At 35.1% G+C, this 17,560-nt stretch overlaps 1 protein-coding gene across 1 annotated transcript in view; it reads left to right on the top strand.

The window, feature by feature from the left end:
- The window catches only part of WDSUB1 (WD repeat, sterile alpha motif and U-box domain containing 1), a 76,020-nt gene that overhangs the window by 28,694 nt on the left and 29,766 nt on the right, over positions 1 to 17,560 (top strand). Inside the window, 4 exon segments of the mRNA XM_007472397.1 lie at positions 366 to 406; positions 487 to 593; positions 1,315 to 1,494; positions 9,958 to 10,098. Coding sequence (XP_007472459.1) covers positions 366 to 406; positions 487 to 593; positions 1,315 to 1,494; positions 9,958 to 10,098 — 469 coding nt within the window.

Raw genomic sequence — 17,560 nt, 5'->3', positions numbered from 1 at the left:
ACTCAATATTGAAATGACTAATTTCTACTCACTGGTCTGCAGTGGGTACAGTCAAATGCCATAGCAAAAATACAAATAATTTCATGGTTACCATTAGTAAGTTGAGACAAATCAGCCAGGACTGTATTATACTAAAAATTTCAGCAGACAGCAGTGCTGATAATTGAGAAAGAGTGAAATAAGTACTTGATAATGTTATTAGTTATAGATGCTATTCTCTATTCATTAGGTAAAGTTTTGGTTTATATTAGTGACTCATAATATTAGAATACGTAGAGCATATAAACCATTCAGGTCAAACAAGTCTTTATCAGTGGCTTTACTCTTGCCTGAGTAAATATAAAGCTGTTTGTGTTGTTTTTCAGAATACTGAGGATATACTTCACACCTTGACTCAGCACACCAGGTCTGAACTTAACCTCAGTTTGTATTAATATAATTAAAAAATTGGTCTGAGGATATATAATAGTTGTTTTTATTAACTAGGTATGTCACAACTTGTGCCTTTGCACCCAATATCCTTTTACTTGCTACTGGTTCAATGGACAAAACAGTGAATATCTGGCAGTTTGACCTGGAAACACCTTGCCAAGGTTAGTGAGGATATCATGTGTAACCCAGTTCAGCACCATTTACCATTAAAATGAGAAATTCAGTAATTTTTTGACAAATTATTCATGTTGCTTTTCTCAATATAAAGCATACATACAAATTTAATATAATTTAAAAATAATTTTAGAGAACCTAGTGTTAAAGTTAACCCAGACATCTACATTAAAACTGTTGGTAAATGCTTTTGGATGCACATTCATGTATATCATACCTCCCACAGTTTTGTAAGCTCTTTATTTATACTCCATACTAATTTTTCAGATAAATATAGCCTAGAACAAAATAGAAATGATAGTTTTATCTTGTTGGTTTTATTTTTGGTTTTCTCAAGCAACATTGACACATAATTTAGGAGTTTTATTTTTATCACTGTCAGAATTAACCAATTAGTGGTGCTGATATGCAGATGACAGATCACATATAATACTTCTGCTGATATGAATTTTATATAATAAAATTTTTCTGGAGTGTAAAATGTTCCGAAAGAGTAGCATTTAATGTAGCATTAAATAATACTTTATACATAGTATTGTTTGATTTTTTAAAATTTCTTAAAGGATGTTAAAGTAGAAAACACAGACTTAAGAAAATTTCATTTACTTTTAGTACAAAGTGAGAATGTTGATAAAGGATGTACTTTTGCTTGTTGTTTTTTCACTTACTTTTTGTTTGTGGGGTTTGTTTGGTTTGTTTGTTTTTAAGCAAGGACCGCAGAAGATCACCCAAAGCAATTTACTGAAGATTGGTCAGAGGACGATGTCTCAAACTGGCTTTGCGCACAAGGTTTAAAAGACCTTGTTGGTATTTTCAAAATGAATAACATTGATGGCCGAGAACTGTTGAATCTTACAAAAGAAAGTCTAGCTGATGATTTGAAAATTGGTAAGACTAGTGAAAGTTAGGCAGTCTTAAAAACAACTTTTAATAATTTACTCTGTGATTGGTTTTAATTGCATTAATGGTTTCCTCTTAATATTCTAGCACAGCAGTAGTTCTGGTATATGTCTTTGCATAGAAGTATAGTATATTTTAGATTATGGAAAAGAAATGTTACATACTTTTTCTTTAGGTAATTAAAGCTATCATGTAACTGTAGTTTTTAAAATGTATATATTTTTAAAATTGTGATATAATTCACCCTTTTATAAGTGTACAGTGCAGTGACTATTCAAGTTGTATAACCATCACCATTATCTGATTCCAGAACATGTTCATCACTTCAGAAAGAAACTCCATTCCCATTAGCAGTCACTCCTATTCCTTGTCTCTCTAGCTCCTGGCAACCACTAATCTACTTTCTGTCTCTAAGGATTTGCCTGTTCTACATTTCATAAAATGTATGGCCTTTTGTGTCTGGCCTCTTTTGCATAGCATGTTCTCAAAGTTCATACATGTTGTAGTATATATTAGTACTTTACTTTATTATGGCCGAATAATATTCCATTGTATGAATTTATCACTTTTTGTTCATCCATTCACCGGTTGATTGGATTTAGATTGTTCCCATTTTTTAGATTTTATGAAAATTGCTTCTATGAACATTCATATACACATTTCGTGTAGGCATCTGTTTTCAGTTTTCTAGGGTGTTACCAAATCATATTGACAGAACTTGGCCGGAAGAAGATGTCTCCTTTTGTGATTGGGAGTTGGGAATGAGTGTTATTAAACTTAATTGCTCAGGAAGAAAAGACCCTTTACCAGCTTGAGGGCTAGTAGCCCCTCAGTATGGACAGTGAGCAACATTTGGCTATATTTACTATAACTCTGAAAAGGCATCTGGCTCTTAATAAGATGACAAATTAAATAGGCCATCAGCTCCTATACCCTCTTCCCCACCCCTTCCCCGTCCCTGGAAATGCTACATAATTGAAAACTGATGGAGTCTAGACACAAGTAACCATCAGATATACAAAACAAAACTCTGAAAACTGTCGAGTGGAATTGGTGGATCATATGGTAATTCTGTGCTTGCATTTGAAGAACTGCCAGGCAATTTTCCAAAGCAACTGGGCTTTTTTATGTTCTCACCAGCAGTGTATGAGGATTCCAATTCTCTGCATCCTCCTCAACAATTGTTTAGTTTTTCAATTATAGCCATCCTAGTGGTTTCTCATTGTGGTTTTGATGTGCATTTTCCTGATGACTAGTGATGTTGAACAACTTTCCATATGCTCATTGGCCATTTGTATATCTTCTTTGGAAAAATGTCTGTTCAGATTCTTTGCCCATTTTAAAAACTGGGTTATTTGTCTTTGAGTTGTTTATATAAATTTAGATACTAGACCCTTAATCAGATATATGATTTGTATATATTTTCTCCCATTCTGTGGTTTATCATTACGCTTTCTTGAAAGTGTCCTTTGATGCACAAAAGTTATAAATTTTGGTGAAGTCCAGTGTATCTGTTTTTTTCTGTCATTGCTTGTGCTGTAGGTGTCATATCTAAGAAACCCAAACCTAATCCTGAATCTTGAAGATTTACACCTGTGTTTCTTCTATGACTTTTATAGTTCTAGCTCTTACATTTAGGTGTGTGATCAATTTTGACTTAATTTTTGTATATAATGTGAGGTAAGGGTTTAGCTATATTCTTTCAGATGTATATATCCAGTTGTCCCAGCACCATTTGTTGAAAAGACTATTCTTTCCCCTTTAAATTATCTTAGCACCCTTGTTAAATATCAGTTGACCATAAATGTGAGGGTTTATTTCTGGACTCTCAATTCTATTTCACTGATCTATTTGTCTATCCATATGCTAGTGCCACAGTGTCTTAATTAACTATAGCTTTGTAGTAAGTGTTGAAATTGAAAATTGTGTGTCCTCCATCTCTGGATTTTTTTTCTCCACAGGATTGGTTTTGCTCCTTTAGGTCCCTTGGCATTTCCATATGAATTTTAGGATCAACTTGTCAAATTCTGCAAAAAAGCCACCTGACTTTGATGGGGATTATACTGAATTTCTACATCAATTGGGGGATTATTGTCATTTTAACAGTATTAATTCTTCTAATCCATAAGCATAGGATATTTTTTTGTTGTTGTTGTTGTACGTGGGCCTCTCACTGTTGTGGCCTCTCCTGTTGCGGAGCACAGGCTCTGGACACACAGGCTCAGCGGCCATGGCTCACGGTCCCAGCCGCTCCGTGGCATGTGGGATCTTCCCGGACCGGGCCACGAACCCGTGTCCCCTGCATTGGCAGGCAAACTCTCAACCACTGTGCCACCAGGGAGGCCCAGCACAGGATATTTTTATGTTTATTCAGGTCTTCTTAATTTCTTTTTCAACAGTGCTTTGTAATTTTCAATGCACAAGTCATTTTTTCTTAAGTGTACAATCCACTGGTTTTTAGTGTACTCATAGAGTTGTACAACCATCACCACTATCTAATTGCAGAACATTTTTTTTTTTTTTTTTTTTTTTTTTTTGCGGTACGCGGGCCTCTCACTGTCGTGGGCCTCTCCCGTTGCAGAGCACAGGCTCCGGACACGCAGGCTCAGTGGCCATGGCTCACGGGCCTAGCCACTCTGCAGCATGTGGGATCTTCCTGGACCAGGGCACAAACCCGTGTCCCCTGCATCGACAGGTGGGCTCTCAACCACTGCGCCACTAGGGAAGCCCTAATTGCAGAGCATTTTTATCCCCCCAAAAGAATCCCATTCTTCCCTCTTTCTAGCCTCTTGGCAACCACTAATCTATCTTCTGTAGAAATAGGATCTACCTATTTTGGACATTTCTTTTAAGTGGAACCATACAATATGTGGCCTTTTGTATCTGGCTTTTTTTATTTAACCTTTCAAGGTTCATCCATGTTTTTGTATGTGTAGGTACTTCCTTCCTTTTTATGACTGAATAGTATTCCATTGTATGGCTATACTACATTTTGTTTATCCACTTATCAGCTGATGGTCATTTCTACTTTTGGCTGTTATCAGTAATGCTGCTGTGAATATATATGTATGAGTTTTTGTGTGAGTATATTTTCATTTCCCTTGGATATATGATTAAAAGTAGAATAACTCTACATATACCATTTTGAGGAACTGGCAGACTGTTTTCCAAAGCAGCTGTACTATTTTACATTCCCACCAGCAGTGTGTGAGCTTTCCAATTTCTTCACCTCTTTGTCAACACTGGTTATTACCTATCTTATTGATTGTAGCCATTCAATAGATGTGAAGTGGTATTTCATTGTGGTTTTTGATTTGCATTTACCTAATGATATGGAGCATATTTTCGAGTGCTTATTGGCTGTTTGTGTATCTTCTTTGGTTAAAATTGGTTTGTCTTTTTATTGTTGAATTGTAAGAGTTGTTTTATTTGTTCTGGTTATTATCAATACATCCTTAGCAAAAACAGTTTGAAGTCTTAGTGTTGTGCTGTAATGAACATAATACTCAGACACTTATCAGTATGCTCTAGTAAAATCTTAATTAACCAGAAAGCTTAGGAAATAGGATGTCCATAGTGAATTTACTGTTAATGAGGAGTCAAAGAGCAAAAAAAGTGTTTGTTATAGAAAATCATTCTAAAGTATAGTAGTATACTTTCATTACATAGTAAATATAGTATGTGAACCTATTTAAGTGTCTTGGAAGCTTATGGCCTTTTAAGAAGTTAATAGAATGATGATTTTGTGAAAATAATTAGAATCACATGGTTTTGTACTCAGGCCATACTGTGAAAGTTATTTTTGTATCTCTAGTAACTTATTTCCTTTATAATTTATAGTTTACTCTTTCTTCCTGAAAGTAGGTAATAGAGTACAGGGTTTGTTTTTGTTTTTGTTTTTTTTAAAGTTCTGGTGAATTTAGCATGTTCATTAGCTGATTTTTCACTACTCTCTCAGAATAAGTTTTAGCAATACCTTATCACACAGAAGCACATGACAATATAAAATAATAATTTCAGATTTCAACAAAGGATGTTTCAAAACATAAGAGAGCATAGTAAAAACAATAGGAATAGAATTCTGTCCCAATAGCCCGATAAATAAAGTATAAGAAATTCTTACAGGATTCAATTAATGGCCTGAAATAGTTTTTGAAGGTGAGTCTCGGGTCTAGTAGTTATGATCATTTTGATGTTCAGTGAAATAAGTTTTGGAACTACCAGGCTCAAGCCAAAATTGAAATATAATTTAAATAAGTCTGCTGTGGTCTAAAAGCTGAATTAGGAAGATCATTATAAACGGAGACAAGAACATTGCATACTCTCTAGTAAGGAATTTGCTTTGTGTTTGTGCTTAAGATTTGGAAAGTTAGCAAATACAACAAATTAAATACAGAATAAATTAGTAAATAAGTTTTTAAATAAATTTTTAAATAAATAATTTTTTCCTACATCATTCTATAGTATCAATATTTTAAAGTGTTTGCACAGTTATGAAGGGTCAGCAGGCTAACATTAATCTTCTACAAGTGCTACTTTAAGCTACAGTGGATTTCTGTTAGTCTTGAGTTTTAAGAAAAGTAGGCTCTTCCTTTAAACAGTAAATTGGAGTGTAATAGAGAAGTGAAATTGGGTCTAGAAAAAAATGTATTAAGAGGCAAACTGATGAGTATGTGATAATGAATTTTACTCTTGTGATGCATAACTATTTTGCTTGCATTTGCTTTTGTAGTACAGCTGTTAAAACGGTTCCTATGTCAATGTGAATAAATATGAATTTAACACTCATCATATGAAGGAAGTTAATTTTCAGTGAAGTATATTGGAGTGTTAGGGAACAAAGTAGTGTATCTATTGCGTTTGACACTTAAAAATTATTTTTAAGAGTCATGCAGTCTATCAAATGTTTTCAATGAGCCTTTGTAAATATACAATAAAGGAACCTTGTATAGATTTGAGTATCTGTTGGAACCTGGTGTTTTAACCTAGAGTAATAGTCCTATTCTAGGATAGTGTTAATGAAAACTAAGGGTACAATAGACATACAGTCTTAGGTAGGAAATAACTCCTTATATCTAGTGCTATATTTGCATAAGGAATATCCAGAAAGAGATTACAGGTACAAGAGATCCTTGATATTAAGAGAGGTATGTCTTAAAACATATGTGTATCCATGAATTTGTGAACTCTATGACAGCCTTTAATATTGCAACCAAAAGGCATAAAGTATGAAGATAAAGGGCAAGAAAGTCTCTTTGAGATGTGATACTAGGCAAGCAGTAAGTCCACTAACTAGCCACTGGATTTTCATCTGCAATTTGGCTTCAAGTTATATCCAGGCCTCGGGAATATTGCAAACTGCTAGCTATCCTGGAGTTTGGAATTGCTGTAGATGATATAATGGTAGAACCATGGAATGACAAATGACAAGGAACTATTGTATATCGTGTCAGTCCTTACCGTTATATTCAACTAATTATCAGTCATAGATTCTTAATTGGGAATGAGGTTTCTTCAAAGTGTTCCCTCTTCTTTTTGCTCTTGTCTTTCCAAGAAACCATGAAAGCACATGAGACATTTTTATCATTTTCTGCTTTAAAAATTATAATATCAAATTATTATATCAAATGGTTTTTAAAACTTTATGTGCCAGCTTTCTTAACATCCTCAGATTTTGGAAGTTTCATGTTTCAAATCCTAGTAATACTTCCTTATGTAGACTTTCACTTGTTGCCTAACTGCATATACTGTTAAGTAACAAGAACATTTACCATTTTTTCTTTACACACAATTGAAGTGAAATAGTCCTTTCACATGTATAGGCCTGTGCACTGACCTGCTGTTAGAGTGGGCATAACCCTTCCAGTTCACATGCTGCTCTTAAATTGGCCTGCCCCACTTTCCTGAGAGTAGGGCATTTCGGGGTCTCCATTCCTCAGGCCTATCAGATGTCCTGTTGCTTCCACATCGATATCAATCACAGGTCTTATGGATGTTGGTGGTTTATTCTCTTCCACTTATATAGCGGGATTCATGAGGATACCCTGCTACCTTGTTTTTTGGAAGTGTCGGTGGGATTTGATTTTGCTGTCTTGTTGCTCTGTTTTTATGTGGGGATTCAGAGAAGTTTAAAAATTATATTGCTTCTATCACCATCTTCTCTAAATCCTTTAAAAAATCTCTACTGTACCTATAGTTTTGTGTCCCTTTTCTTTCCTAATATAGTTTTATGTCTTGTTTTCTCTTAATCTTTCAAGTCAGAAGTTTGTTAATAAATTTTATTTTTAAAAAGTAAAAAGTTTTTAAGTTTTTTTCTCCAAGAAACCAGCTTTTGATTCTGTTGTTCTGTCTCAGGGCATTGCAGAGGTGATTCAGTGACCAGCCCAATGGGCTGTAATTGTTAGTCCAGGCCATAGCGCTCTCTTGTTACCCTGCCTCCAGCTCATGCTGGTGTTGCTGCCTTAGCAATGATATTTACAGGACAAAGTTGGGGAGAGTGAAGGCTACAAGTAGAAAGGTATTTCTTCCATTTGTGTACACAAATCTCTGCTTCAAGCTGTTTCCCATCCCCTACTCTGGAACCTAGTTAGTTCTGTTTCCTTGAGGGTTTTCTGAATTTTGTTTTGTATTTTTGATAGTTATTTGTGTCCAGACTATCAATTCTCAATTATGTAGCATTTACAGGGATGGGGAAGAGGGTACAGGAGGTGATGGCCTATTTAATTTGTCATCTTATTAATAGCCAGATGCCTTTTCAGAGTTATAGTAAGTATAGCTAAATATTACCCATTGCCCATACTGAGGGTTTACTAGCTCTCAGCTGGTAAGGGTCTTTTCTTTCTGAGCAGTTAAGTTTAATAACACTCACTGCCAAACCCCAATCACAAAAGGAGATGTCTTCTTCTGGCCAAGTTCTGTGGATATGATTTGGTAACTGCTTGCCTGAGGGCATTCTTAAATGACATTAAAATTAGACAGGGGTAACAGACAATTTAACCTTATCCAGTACATTTTGAAATAGGGTTTCTATATTCTTTATTAATAAGCATTCTAAATATTGGCACACATGTATATTTGACCGGGTAATATATATATTGTTTTCAGAATATTAAATACCTCTATATCCTTATTACATGTTGTATAATTTTCCCCTTAAATGATATGACTTAATTATGTTAGTTACGTAATTATTAATGTGTCTAATTAGTCTAATTATAAATGTGGTGCTTTTAAAAAATTGTTTTAAAAATCCTCAATTTTGTTTCAATGAATTACATAGGAGGTAAGTCATAGGAAAGCAGTAAAGCAGTTCCTAAGATGTAGGCAGCTGCTAGGTTGACTTGCCATACTTGCATAGATATGGTCAATGAGTCCAAATAGATTTGAACAGTTTATTACTCATGGCGCAGCAGGCAGCATGAGCTTCATATTTAAATTGGTTGCCCTTTCCACCTAGGCTTGTGGGGGCAATTTGTGTTGGTGTCATAGCTGAGGAACCCTGAGTTTATGAAACCCCCCCCCACCAATCTTATAAAGGGACTGCTAGCAAACTAGTCCAAGAGGAAGCCATTATCTTTGTACGTGTCAGGAAACAAATCTGCCCTCAGACTGGGAGGGAAACACTATCTCTAGCTTCCAAGGAAGTTTGCAGACATCCTTGAAAAGATTACTAGACAAAAGGTGTCATAAGGTGTGTATAAACACGTGGAGAATTACCTTCCAGTCAGAAAGAAAGCTGATTTGGCTTTTTATGGGAACTCTGAGGTGTTCTGAAATGTAGTTCTTTTTTCCTACCCACCCTACACCCCCCAAGCACCTCCACCTAAAATAGAACTGTCAGCTAGATTATCTAAAAATATAAACAGATAATCACACTAAACTTCCTAAACTTCATTGTATTAATCTTCCTGAAATTAAAAACTAAGATAACTTTAAAAACTTAAGATAAAAGTAATACAAATGAATGAAACGTGTAGAGTCTTGGACAAACATATGAACTTTATTTGAGATTGTGTTTCATATGAGAATCAGCAAATAATATACCCAATTTCATAATGTTTAAAAATATAAGATGGAATTTTTATATTGTCAAATTGAACATCTTTAAAAATGATTTTTAGGAAATTTTTAGTTGTCTAAATAAATTAACCTATAATAATGAGCCTTTTCTGATTTTGTGTGGTATATTAGTATTTGGGCAATCTGAAATTCTTGAGGAACTTTGAGAGTCTAAAGTTATTTAGAATAAACTTGCTGAGTTATTTTAATCACACAGTATTCTATACTACAAATATTGATTAAAGAATTTATAAAGAAAAGGTTCCATGTGGTAAAACAGAATGTCTGAAGATTTTTGGTTGTAGTAGATGAAATTTCTCTTTGTTTGCTGAAGACTTGCATAAAGGTTAGAAGTAATAGTTCTCCAGCCCTAACAGAATAATTTCTTTTCAGAATCTCTAGGGCTGCGTAGTAAAGTTCTGCGGAAAATTGAAGAGCTCAGGACAAAGATGAAAACCCTTTCCTCTGAAATTCCTGATGAATTTATATGTCCAATAACTAGGGAGCTTATGAAAGATCCTGTCATCGCATCAGGTATGTGATGCTATTCTAAGTTCCAGGGCATATTATGTACTAAATGAATAAATAATGTAGACAGTTCACAGAAGTTTGTTTAAATGTGAAACTTTTTCAAAATTTATTTCTCATAAGTTCTTTTTTTTTTTCTTTTTAAAAATTCCTTAGATCTGAGGTGAACTATTGAACATTGTATATTTCTTAATGAATAAAATTGGATGGAGCAGGTTTGGATAAGATTAGAGACAAAAGAAATAATCTTGACAAGCCTTACTTAAACTTGTGAAATATGTATTTAGTTACTAGAATGTATAGTTAAAATATTGTTTTTTAAGATAGACTGTTGAGATCTATTATATTTATTTTGTCTATCATGAATTTAAACAACCTTACAGAAATAAGAATTTAAAGGTTATAAAGTTACATCATTTCACATTAATTTCTAATCTTTGTCAATGAACACAGACACACATACTTTACATAATTGTAATCGGTGAATCCATATTGTGCTTTTTATTTTTAAGACTAATATACATTTCTGAATATTGACTTAGTCTACATAATTTTCAGTGTTAATAACTTTATTCCATTGGAGCTCTGTGCCACAATTTGACTCTTCTACTATTTCGTGTATGTATATGTTTGAAAAGCTTTATATTGTTAATAGCATTGTGCTGATATCTTGGTACTCCTTTCATTGTGTTGTTACCATTACTTAGGGGTATTTTCATGACATATGTTCCCCAAAGCAGAATTAACCGATCAGAATATATATATATATATTTTTTTTTTTTTGGCGGTACGCGGGCCTCTCACTGCTGTGGACTCTCCCGTTGCGGAGCACAGGCTCCGGACGCGTAGGCTCAGCAGCCATGGCTCATGGGCCCAGCCGCTCTGCGCCATGTGGGATCTTCTTGGACTGGGGCACAAACCCGTGTCCCCTGCATCGGCAGGCGGACTGTCAACCACTGCACCACCAGGGAAGCCCCCAGAATATTTTATGGATGTTAAAAAGAACAGTTTTGATAGTTCTTGTTAAATTTTTATTAGATTGTTTTCTAGGAAAAAATAGTTTAGAATGCTACCAGAAATGTATGTAAGTGTACCTGTTTTTCCAGTTTTGTGATCATTGAATTTTAGAACTCATTTATTTTTGCAAGTTTAATACTTGTTTGAAACTGTATTCCTTTTTTTTAAATTAATTTCTTTTTTGCTGAATTTACATTTATTTACTCTGATTTTGTTTGTTATGCCAGTAGTGTATTTTTACAGTTAAACTAAATTATTGTTAAACAGTAAGTAAAAATCTTAAAAGTCGTTAAGAAAGTGTGCACATGTGGGCCCCTTTCTATTTGTTTTTATTTCCCAGAAATCTTTAGACTGCCTCATTTCTGGTCTGGATCATTTATAGTGGAGGCAAAATTCCACTACAGTGGAGGTGTAATGGAGTGTAGTCTGAGAGTGAGTTGATGGTTGATGGGGGTGATAATAAACTGGAACTTACGTCCTAACCTTACCCAGCTCATCAGAGAGACAGGTATACCAGATTTGGGGAAATTTGTAATTAGATGCAGGCATTAATTATTTAAATACATCTTTTCTTAATTGTAGTAAAATACACATAAAATTTACTGTCTTAACCATTTTTAAGTGTATTACACTATTGTGTAACCAGTCTCCAGAATATTTTCTTCTTGCAAAACTGAAACTATCTATATACCTTCTTGTTTCTATGAATTTGACTATTCTACATATCTCATATAAGTGGAACCATACAGTGTTTGTCTTCAGCTTATTTCATTTAGCATAATGTCCTCGAGGTTCATCCACATTGTAGCCTGTGTCAGAATTTCGTTTTTAAAGCTGAATAATACACCATTGTATGTGTACACATCTTGTTTATCCATTCATCCATCAATGGATGTTTGGTTTCCTTCCAGCTTTTGGCTATTATGAATAATGCTGCTTTGAACAGGGATATACAAATATCTCTTTGAGTTGCTGCTTTCAATTCCTTTGGGTAAATGCCCAGAAGTCAAATTGCTAGGTTATATGGTAATTCTTTTTTTTTTCTTTTGTATTTATTTTTCACATCTTTATTGGTGTATAAATGCTCCACGGTGTTTGTGTGCCGCACAACAAAGTGAATTGGCTATATGTATACATATATCACCATATCCCCTCCCACTTGAGCCTCCCTCCCACCCTCCCTATCCCATCCCTCTAGGTCGTCACAGAGCACCAAGCGGATCTCCCTGTGCTAAGCAGCAGCTTCCCATTAGCCATCCATTTTACATTTGGTAGTGTATATATGTCAGTGCTACTCTCACTTCATCCCAGCTTTCCCTTCCCCACCCCATGCCCTCAAGTCTTCCCTCAAGTCTGTTCTCTACGTCTGCATCTTTATTCCTGCCCTTCCACTAGGTTCATCAGTACTGCTTTTTTAAATTCCATATATATGCGTTAGCATATGGTATTTGTTTTTCTCTTTCTGACTGTCTTCACTCTGTATGACAGATTCTAGGTCCATCCACCTCACTACAGATAACTCAGTTTTGTTCCTATTATGGGTGAGTAATATTCCATTGTATATATGCCACATCTTTATCCAGTCATCTGTTGATGGACATTTAGGTTACTTCCATGTCCTGGGTATTGTAAATAGTGCTGCAGTGAACATTGTGGTACATGTCTCTTTTTGAATTACGGTTTTCTCAGGGTATATCCCCAGTAGTGGGATTGCTGGCTCATACGGTAGTTCTATTTTTAGTTTTTTAAGGAACCTCCATACTGTTCTCCATAGTGGCTGTATCAATTTATATTCCCACCAACAATGCAGGAGGGTTCCCTTTTATCCACACCCTCTCCAGCATTTATTGTTTCTAGATTTTTTTGATGATGGCCATTCTGACTGGTGTGAGGTGATACCTCGTTGTGGTCTTGATTTGCATTTCTCTAATGATTAGTGAAGTTGAGCATCTTTTCATGCATTTGTTGGCCATCTGTATGTCTTCTTTGGAAAAATGTCTATTTAAGTCTTCTGCCCATTTTTGGACTGGGTTGTTTGTTTTTGTGATATTGAGCTGCATGAGCTGCTTGTATATTTTGGAGATAAATCCTTTGTCAGTTGCTTCATTTGCAAATATTTTCTCCCATTCTGAGGGTTCTTTTTGTCTTGTTTTTGGTTTCCTTTGCTGTGCAAACGCTTTTAAGTTTCATTAGGTCCCATTTGTTTATTTTTGTTTTTATTTCCCTTTAGGAGATGGGTCAAAAAGGATCTTGCTGGGATTTATGTCAAGAGTGTTCTACCTACGTTTTCTTCTAAGAGTTTTATAGTGTCTGGCCTTACATTTAGGTCTTTAATCCATTTTGAGTTTATTTTTGTGTATGGTGTTAGGGTGTGTTCCAATTTCATTCTTTTACATGTAGCTGTCCATTTTACCCAGCACCACTTATTGAAGAGACTGTCTTTTCTCCATTGTATATCCTTGCCTCCTTTGTCTAAGATAAGGTGACCATATGTGCGTGGGTTGATCTCTGGGCTTTCTATCCTGTTCCATTGATCTATATTTCTGTTTTTGTGTCAGTACCATACTGTCTTAATTACTGTAGCTTTGTAGTATAGTCTGAAGTCAGGGAGCCTGATTCCTCCAGCTCCGTTTTTCTTTCTCGAGATTGCTATGGCTATTCGGGTCTTTTGTGTTTCCATATAAATTGTAAAATTTCTTGTTCTAGTTCTGTGAAAAATGCCATAGGTAATTTGATAGAGATTGCATTGAACTACCCTGCTTTGGGTAGTATAGTCATTTTCACAGTATTGATTCTTCCAATCCAGCAGCATGGTATATCCCTCCATCTGTTTATGTTACCTTTGATTTCTTTCATCGGTGTTTTATAGTTTTCTGAGTACAGGTCTTTTGTCTCCTTAGGTAGGTTTATTCCTAAGTATTTTATTCTTTTTGTTGTGATGGTAAATGGGTTTGTTTCCTTAATTTCTCTTTCTGATCTTTCGCTGTTAGTGTATAGGAATTCAAGAGATTACTGTGCATTAATTTTGTATCCTGCAACCTTACCAAATGCATTAGTTCTTGTAGTTTTCTGGTGGCATCTTTCAGATTTTCTTTGTATAGTATCGTCATTGAAAACAGTGACAGTTTTACTTCTTTTCCAATTTGTATTCCTTTTGTTTCTTTTTCTTCTCTGAATGCTGTGGCTAGATCTTACAATACTGTGTTGAATAATAGTGACGCGAGTGGACCTCCTTGTCTTGTTCCTGATCTTAGAGGAAATGCTTTCAGTTTTTCACTATTGAGAATGACGTGGCTGCTGGTTTGTCATATATGGCCTTTATTATGTTGAGGTAGGTTCCCTCTATGCCCACTTTCTGGAGAGTTTTTATCATAAATGGGTGTTGAATTTTTTCAAAAGCTGTTTCTGAATCTATTGAGATGATCATACGGTTTTTATTCTTTCATTTGTTAATATGGTGTATCACATTGATTGATTTGAATATATTGAAGAATCCTTGCATCCCTGGGATAAATTGCACTTGATCATGCTGTACAGTCTTTTTAATGTGTTGTTGGATTCTGTTTGCTAGTGTTTTGTTGAGGATTTTTACATCTATATTCATCAGTGATGTTGGTCTGTAATTTTCTTTTTTTGTAGTATCTTTGTCTGGTTTTGCTATCAGGCTGATGGTGGCCTTGTAGAATGAGTTTGGGAGTGTTCCATCCTCTGCAGTGTTTTGGAAGAATTTGAGAAGGATGGGTGTTACCTCTTCTCTAAATGTTTGATAGAATTCCCCTGTGAAGCCATCTGGTCCTGGACTTTTGTTTGTTGGAAGATTTTTCATTACGGTTTCAATTTCATTACCTGTGATTGGTCTGTTTATATTTTCTCATTCTTCCTGGTTCAATCTTGGAAGGTTGTACTTTTCCAAGAATTTGTCCATTTCTTCCAGGTTGTCCATTTTATTGGCATATAGTTGCTTGTAGTAGTCTCTTAGATCTTTTGTATTTCTGTGGTGTCAGTTGTAATCTCTCCTTTTTCAGTTCTAATTTTATTGATTTGCGTCCTCTCTCTTTTTTTCTTGCTGAGTCTGGCGAAAGGTTTATCAATTTTGTTTATCTTCTCAAACAACTTATAGTTTTATTGATCTTTGTTATTGTTTTCTTGTTTCATTTATTTCTGCTTTGATCTTTATTTCTTTTACTAACTTTGGGTTTTGTTTGTTCTTCTTTCTCTAGTTCTTTAGATGTACAGTTAGATTGTTTGAGATTTTTCTTGTTTTTTGAGGTAGGATTGTATTGCTATAAACTTCCATCTTAGAAGTGCTTTTGCTGTATCCCATAGGTTTTGTATCATCGTGTTTTTTTTGTCATTTGTTTGTAGGTATTTTTTGATTTCTTCAGTAATCTCTGGTTATTCAGCAGCACACTATTTGGCCTCCTTGTATTTATGGTTTTTACAGGTTTTTTTTTAATGTGTGTAATTGATTTCTAATCTCATAGTGTTGTGGTTGGAAAAGATACTTGATAACGATTTGTGACCCAAGATGTGATCTATTCTGGGGAACTTTTCATGTGCACTTGAGAAGAAAGTGTACTCTAACGTTTTTGGGTGGTATGTCCTGAAAATATTAATTACGTCTCCCTGGTCTGTTGTGTCATTTAAAGCTTGTGTTTCCTTATTTATTTTCTGCCTGGTTGATCTGTCTGTTGGTGTAAGTAGGGTGTTAAAGTTCCCCACTATTATTGTGTTACTGCGAATTTCTCCTTTTAAGGCTGTTGGTATTTGTCTTATGTATTGAGGTGCTCCTACGTTGGGTGCATAAATATTTATAATTGTTATGTTTTCTTCTTGGATTGATCCCTTGATCATTATATAGTGTTCTTCCTTACTTCTTGTAACAGTCTTTATTTTAAAGTCTATTTTATCTGATATGAGTATAGCTACTCCAGCTTTCTTTCGATTTCCATTTGCATGGGATATCTTTTTCCATCCCCTCACTTTCAGTCTGTATGTGTTCCTAGGTCTGAAGGGGGTTTCTTTTTTTTTTTTTTAACATCTTTATTGGAGTATAATTGCTTTACAATGGTGTGTTAGTTTCTGCTTTATAACAAAGTGAATCAGTTATACATATACATACGTTCCCATATCTCTGAAGTGTGTTTCTTGTAGACAGTATATATATGGGTCTTCTTTTTGTATCCATTCAGCCAGTCTGTCTTTTGGTTGGAGCATTTAATCCATTTACATTCAAGGTGCTTATCGATAATGTATGTTCCTATTACCATTTTCTTAATTGATTTGGGTTTGTTTTTGTGGGTCTTTTTCTTCTCTTGTGTTTCCCACTTAGAGAAGTTCCTTTAGCATTTGTTGTAAGGCAGGTTTGGTGGTCCTAAATTCTCATAGCTTTTGCTTGTCTGTAAAGCTTTTGATTTTTCTGTCGAATCTGAATGATATCCTTGCTGGGTAATCTTGGTTGTAGGTTTTTCCCTTTCATCGTTTAAAATATATCCTGCCACTCCCTTCTGGCCTGTAAAGTTTCTGCTGAGAAATCAGCTGATGTCCTTATGGGATTCCCTTGTGTGTTATTTTCTGCTTTTCCCTTGCTACTTTTAATATTTTTTTAATTTAATTTTTGCTAGTTTGATTAACATGTCTTGGAGTTTTTCTCCTTGGCTTTATCCTGTATGGGACTCTCTGCACTTTCTGGACTTAAGTGGTTATTTCCCTTCCGGTGTTAGGGAAGTTTTCAACTATGATGTCTTCAAATATTTTCTCAGACCCTTTCTGTTTCTCTTTTACTTCTGGGACCCCTATTATTCAAATGTTGGCATGTTTAATGTTGTCCCAGAGGTCTCTGAGACTGTCCTTTACTTCTTCTCATTCTTTTTTCTTTATTCTGCTCCACGGCAGTTATTTCTACCATTTTATCTTCCAGCTCACTTATCCTTTCTTCTGCCTCAGTTATTCTGCTATTGATTCCTTCTAGAGTATTTTTAATTTCAGTTATTGTGTTGTTCCTCACTGTTTGCTCATTAGTTCTTCTAGGTCCTTGTTAAACGTTTCTTGTATTTTCTCCATTCTGTTTCCGAGATTTTGGATCATCTTTACTGCCTTACTCTTAATTCTTTTTCAAGTAAGTTGGCTATTTCATCTTAATTTATTTGGTGTTGTAGGTTTTTACTTTGCTCCTTCATCTGTAACATTTTTTTTGTCTTTTGTTTTTTTTTTGATGAGTGGGATTGTGTTCCTGTTTTACTGGTTGTTTGGCCTGAGGTGTCCAGCACTGGAGTTTGCAGGTGGTTGGGTAGAGCTGATCTTGGTGGTGAGATGAGCACCTCTGGGAGGCCTCACTCTGATTAATATTCCCTGGGGTCTGAAGTTCTCTGTTAGTCCAGTGATTTGGACTCAGCGCTCCCCACCACAGGAGCTCAGGCCCAACCTCCTGGGAACCAAGATCCTGCAAGCT

The sequence above is a fragment of the Lipotes vexillifer genome, unplaced genomic scaffold (genome assembly GCF_000442215.2).
Source record: "Lipotes vexillifer unplaced genomic scaffold, Lipotes_vexillifer_v1.1 scaffold173, whole genome shotgun sequence".
Lineage (NCBI taxonomy): Eukaryota > Metazoa > Chordata > Mammalia > Artiodactyla > Lipotidae > Lipotes > Lipotes vexillifer.
The sequence above is the reverse complement of the archived record's forward strand: the minus strand, read 5'-3'. Positions and strand labels throughout refer to the sequence as shown.